Source organism: Pseudochaenichthys georgianus, chromosome 18 (assembly GCF_902827115.2).
Source record: "Pseudochaenichthys georgianus chromosome 18, fPseGeo1.2, whole genome shotgun sequence".
Taxonomy (NCBI): Eukaryota; Metazoa; Chordata; class Actinopteri; order Perciformes; family Channichthyidae; genus Pseudochaenichthys; species Pseudochaenichthys georgianus.
This window is the reverse complement of record NC_047520.1, coordinates 3,193,946-3,199,482: the sequence shown is the minus strand read 5'-3', so window position 1 is coordinate 3,199,482 and position 5,537 is coordinate 3,193,946. Positions and strand designations below refer to the sequence as shown.

The 5,537-nt window shown below is 42.4% G+C and overlaps 1 protein-coding gene across 2 annotated transcripts in view; it reads left to right on the top strand.

The window, feature by feature from the left end:
* Positions 1-5,033: 5,033 nt before the first annotated feature.
* The window catches only part of tnfsf10l (TNF superfamily member 10, like), a 66,961-nt gene continuing 66,457 nt past the window's right edge, over positions 5,034-5,537 (top strand). For both annotated transcript variants that reach the window (XM_034105509.2, XM_034105508.2), the window contains exon 1: positions 5,034-5,506. In XM_034105509.2, the coding sequence (XP_033961400.1) occupies positions 5,285-5,506 (222 nt within the window). In that variant the 5' untranslated portion in view covers positions 5,034-5,284. The remainder of the gene's footprint in view (positions 5,507-5,537) is intronic.

The window sequence follows — 5,537 nt, the reverse complement described above, 5'->3', positions numbered from 1 at the left end:
CCGCAAGAGCTTGCAAAGAATATAATACGTTTATTATATGGTTACATGCCACTTTACAGAAGCAGGTTGCCCATAAACTACATGTCCCACAATGCATCTAGTTTTGTGACATGCGCACTGAAGAGACTTGCAATTATTTGCCCTGGACTTCTGCTTTCAGACGTAGTTAATTACTAAGTTATTACCCTATCCGGCAATAATGTAACATAATACATTATTTTATATATATATTATATATTTATATAGTTATAACCGGCCCTTTGAGTGCAACCTTTATGCGAATGTGGCCCGCGATGAAATTGAGTTTCACACCCCTGGACTAGCTATAGAAAAATGTTACAAATCTCTACAAAGACCATGTTTTAAAGATTGTTTTAGCCAAATTCCTCAAATCGTTGCTGTTAATTTGAGCCGCACATGCACACAAACAGAGCACAATACACACACACACACACACACGTTTCCCGGGCAGCAGTGTGTGCTATTCCCTCAGGTCTGATACACGATACATCGAGGAATGCTTAGTCTGAACTTCTAACTCCCACCGCTGATCACCATTATGTGTTCTCACCACGGGACGCTCATTGACCGACACACTCACTCACACTCAAACACGTGCACACAGATGTACTGCAGGGATGGGTGGACAGCTGTGGTCAGAGGAAACACACACACACACACACACACACACACACACACACACACACACACACACACACACACACACACACACACACACACACACACACATGCACACACACTGACACACATCTGGAGAAACGCTTGTTGTGTTGTCAGGTGGTCGGCTGCCAAAAAAAGAGCGAGGCTGAGGGAGGAGGCGTGATGACACACACAAGATGTAGAGCAGAGGGTTTATACATCCCATAATAATCATTGTAATGGAGCTAGGGAGAAGACATTACACCAACTATCCTGTGTGCAAGAGTAAAGTCATTTTGAAAGCGGTACTGGTTAATCTATGGTACAGATATATTCAATATTTGTCCACGTTTGCAAGATTTTGTTGCGCCCATATTGCATGAAATAACTTGTGTAAAGTGTAAAGTTGACAATTTGGAGAAATATATTGTATGCTATAAATGTTTTATATGTAATAGTTGAAGGGTTTGTGGGGTCTTTTTTGGCTTTAAGATGCACAACATCGAGAAAAGTTTCACCTTAAAAGAAATTTGAAAATGTGTTTTTTAGAAGACATTCGCTATCATTGTTTTTGATCAGTTTTCTGGTTTTAACCGGTTCTTGAGAGAAATGTCTTGACCTTTAGCGGATTACGGCTCCACATGTTCACCAGTTCTGTCTCTCTGCTGTTGGTTAAGGGGTTTTCAGAACAGTTGTGGGCCAAAAAAACCAAAATAATGAGCTGAAAAACACTAAACCCTTCAATAAAGCTGAGAGGAAACTCGAGGTTTGCAACATTTTTACATTACACAAAATCCATTGATCCCTTGTCCCAATAAAAAATGTTTATTAGAGCAACTTTTATTGCAAAACTATTGTCTCACAGTTGGACGGAAGAACATTCACTTTCACAATAATCCATCAGAGGATTGAATTATTTCTTGCATCACTGCAATTGTATTCCTTTCGGCTATGAGTTTACCTGCTTCAATATTGTTCTCCTTCTTTTATATTAATCATCATATTAGGGAGTGTCATAATGTTTCCATTGTGTTGTTGTCTTAACGCTCACCAGTACTGCATTAAAAACATTGGAAATAAGTTGTAGCATTTTCTGTTCAAGGAATGATTGATGTTAGATAGTTTGGGAATCGACTTTTCTTCCAATATTTCAGTATGTTTTAACTTCTTTAAATAGTATTTAGTTATGTTGAACCTTAGGGTTGAATAAACTGGCCTGTAATTTAACATGTGCTGCTTTCAGTGTGAAAGTAGTGCCCTTCTTTGAATTTGCATTGACCTCCCCGAAAGCCATGGTTCTCAAACTTTTTCTGCCAGGCCCCCCCTTTGGAGAAAAAAAAAAGTCTGGCCCCCCCAACACAAATAGTCAGGCTCAGTGGCGGCGCCAGAGATTTATTTTGGGGATGCTGTGGGGTAGCTTGACGTTTCATAGAGGGTGCTCAAACATTTAGGGTTTCTCATTAATGTACCGGCGCTACAGAGGAATGTGAATGTCCCCAGGCAAATGCACAGTGTGACAGTTACAACGAAGGCACGGTAATCAGCTCACATGCCTATATATATAGGTGTAAGCAGGGGTAAAGTGCTATTTTATAGGTGGTGTGTGGACCTCACATCGGGGGGTCCGGGGGCATGCTCCCCCAGGAAGATTTATTTCTAAATATTGAAGTTAAAAGCATCAATCTGGTGCACGTTGAGAGCAACATGAAGAGATCTTCATTCCTGTTTTTCATTTATTCTCTTATTTTTTTATAACTATGATGATCATATAAACATGTGCCTCGGAAATAAATGTTTACATTAATGGTGACCAAAACGTTTGAGATAACTTAGACTAAAGTTAACTATCTAAACACTGAGAGAGTCCTTTTGCTCACTGTTGTTGAAAAAACTCCTTATATCCATTAGCGTAGCTTGCTAGCACCGGAAGCTTTAATGAAACACAGAGACCCAGACGTAATAGTACTGTACTGTATCATATTATTATTTTCGAATCAATTTTTTTTTTAATTAAGATTTTTTTTTTTTTAAATAACCATTTTTCCTCCTGGTCTCTCGCGCCCCCCCTGTCATGCCCCCCACTTTAAGAACCACTGCCGTAAGCAATGTGTTTCACCAACAAATGCTCTGCTTCAGCTTCCAGTTTTGTATGTTATACGAGAGCCGTTGCCAATAAAGAAGCTTGTTTCCTTGCCTGACTTTTCATACGTTTCTTACTATTTTATCTTCAGTGTATCTGGCTACATCATTTACAGGCTGCTGAGTGCATTGGTCTGTTTTTTACTCCTGGCTCTAAAATCATAAATCTGAATGAGGTGGGATTAGCAAACCTGTAAAGTAGAGACTGAACACTCAACTATCGTGTTTCAGGAGTTACTAACAAGAGACTGTGCTTTAGGGTCTGTTTACACGAGAACGCAAACGGTTGTATCCACGGTGGTATCCATGGTCAGTAGCTACTGACCATGCTACAGATGTTAGTGCAACATCTACAGCTCCTCTACCACAACCATCAACAACAAGTGGACATGGAGAATTACATGAACTATATGTTGCTAAATCCACCGCGGGGCATAAACAGAAGGGCAACCATGGCAACCATGCTGGGGGGGGGGGGTAATACAGCGTCTCCAGCGCTCCCGAGCGGTCTCGTGTGAACGGAAGACTTTTTGGATATCGTATTCGGTTCGTTTGCGTTTCGTATGCGTTTGCGTGTAAATGGGGTCTGTATTTACAATTGTTACCACCTTAATTAAGCGTGTTTGCATGCTAATACTTGCTTATTTGCTAACTAAGTAGGCTACCACATTGAATCTGGCTTTGACACCTCTATTTCCTCTCATTCAGGAAAAAAAAGTGGTTTGACATATGCTCGGGGAAAGAAGGAAGAATAATCCAATTCTAAAGCGAGTCAGTATTACCACATAGGATCATTAACGTTTGCACACCTCACTGTTCTCTCTTTACACTTCTATCTGTGTTAAAAACGCAAAAAAAGGTATACAGAATAATACATTCAGCATGCTCGCAATGACGGCATTTACCATTTCTACCATGTCCGTGTGTGTAAGCTAATACTTGCTTATTTGCAACTAAAAAAACAAATTCGAACCACATAGGATCCTTTACATGGCTGCAACCTTCACTGGGATACATATGCAAGTGTTTGACTCGAGGCATCAGGTGCAAAGTAAAGGTTGTGACCTGATGACAGATTCTGCCCTCAAGGAGTCCGAAACACATCCAGCTCCATCACAACAGGCGCTTTGGTATGGAAAGTATTTGACTCTTTTTTCCCCTGAATTCAGATTTTTCTTATTTATTTCAGTCCACATATTATTGTCTTATGCCGCTGCTGTCAGAGGAACATGTGGCGTTCGCATCTGGTTCAGCCCCCCGGGTGGATTACACTGCAGTTTTTCTCCAGGAGAGCTTGAGTCGGGACCCTTTGTCTGGACCACACCGACGGAAACAAAGGAAAGTCTGTCGTTAAAACCACTGGATTCCGGGTGTCTTGCGAACCGACCACAAGAGTTATCATATCGTCGTTTACTATTTATGGGCAGATTTAGCTAATTAGAAAGTCTCCATGCAAGATGATACAAATGGAGGACAACTTTGAACATATTGTGGTTCAGAGCTAAAGCAATTATCCCCCAAGCCGCCATTTAGCACCCCAGGCCTGATTTGGCTTCACAGCTGAGTGAGGAGCTTATATTTCATCTGTGTCTTTCTCTGGTAATAACTCCCTCTGCCAGCGGAGGGAGACCAATGCTCCAGCTCTGAAGAAACACGTGTAACATGTTTGCAGATTTAATAGAAGTCATTCATCTTTTCCGTTCTTAGAGACATAGTCTGTCTGAGAAAATAGGATTCTGTATCTAGAGACTCACGGCTCTGTATTACTGAGATGTAATACGGGATAGGGGCTTTATAGGCATACAGAAATACGCTGTATAGCAATACAATCTACATGTAGTCACTTCGCAATGAGGTCTCTTCTTTGTGTTCCCACAGCGCGGGAAATAGAGTCGGAAAGCAGACTGAGAACGAGCTTTATTTAACGTTATTTGTAATGTTAAAGCAAATAAAATCATTACAAAAAAAGACAAAAGCGTCAATTAATTAGCGATGTTCTTTCCTACTCCTTTTTTCAGATTGAACTCATGTATTGATTTTTCCAGCAATAAAGCAAACCCATGGAGAGACAGTCATTTAACAAAAAGCTTTTATTATTGATGACACATTGCTCCAATCCCTTTTCAAGAAAAGGAGAGAGAGAGAAAGAGAGAGAGAGCATTCCTCCATAGCTCCAGGGTGATGAAAAGGTTAAGCCTGCCCCCTCTCTGCCGCTCTCTCTCGGTTGCAGCCCCTCGATGTGTCGCTGCCTCCTCCAGCAGCTCCTCTTTACGCAGCAGCAGCAGCTCCACACTCAGACCCAAACAGTTCCTCGGTCTCTCCTCTCTTGTCTGCACCTCCTTCCTCCACCATATGCGTGTCTAGCTCCACGAACAGCTCCCACGGACGCATGGAGATCTAACTTTTGTTTTGGTCACTTGTGGAGTTGGCTGTTTTGTTTTCTACACTCCCTTGGTTTGATGTCCGCTCACGCGTCGGGAATGCCATGGCCACTCCGAGCGCACAGCAGCAGCACCAGGATTACTTCAGGTCTGTGAGCAGCGAGTCCACCACCTACATGATGGTGCCGGCCGCCGGGCCCAGTGCGCCTCGGCGCCGGGAAGCACCGTCCAAAACCTGGGTGGCGATGGTGGTGATCGTGGTCGTGGTGCTGCAGATAGCCTCCACCACCGGGCTCTTCCTCTACCTGAACATGTCCATATCGCAGGTGAGGAGACGCACGTTGAGCGTGGAAAGAC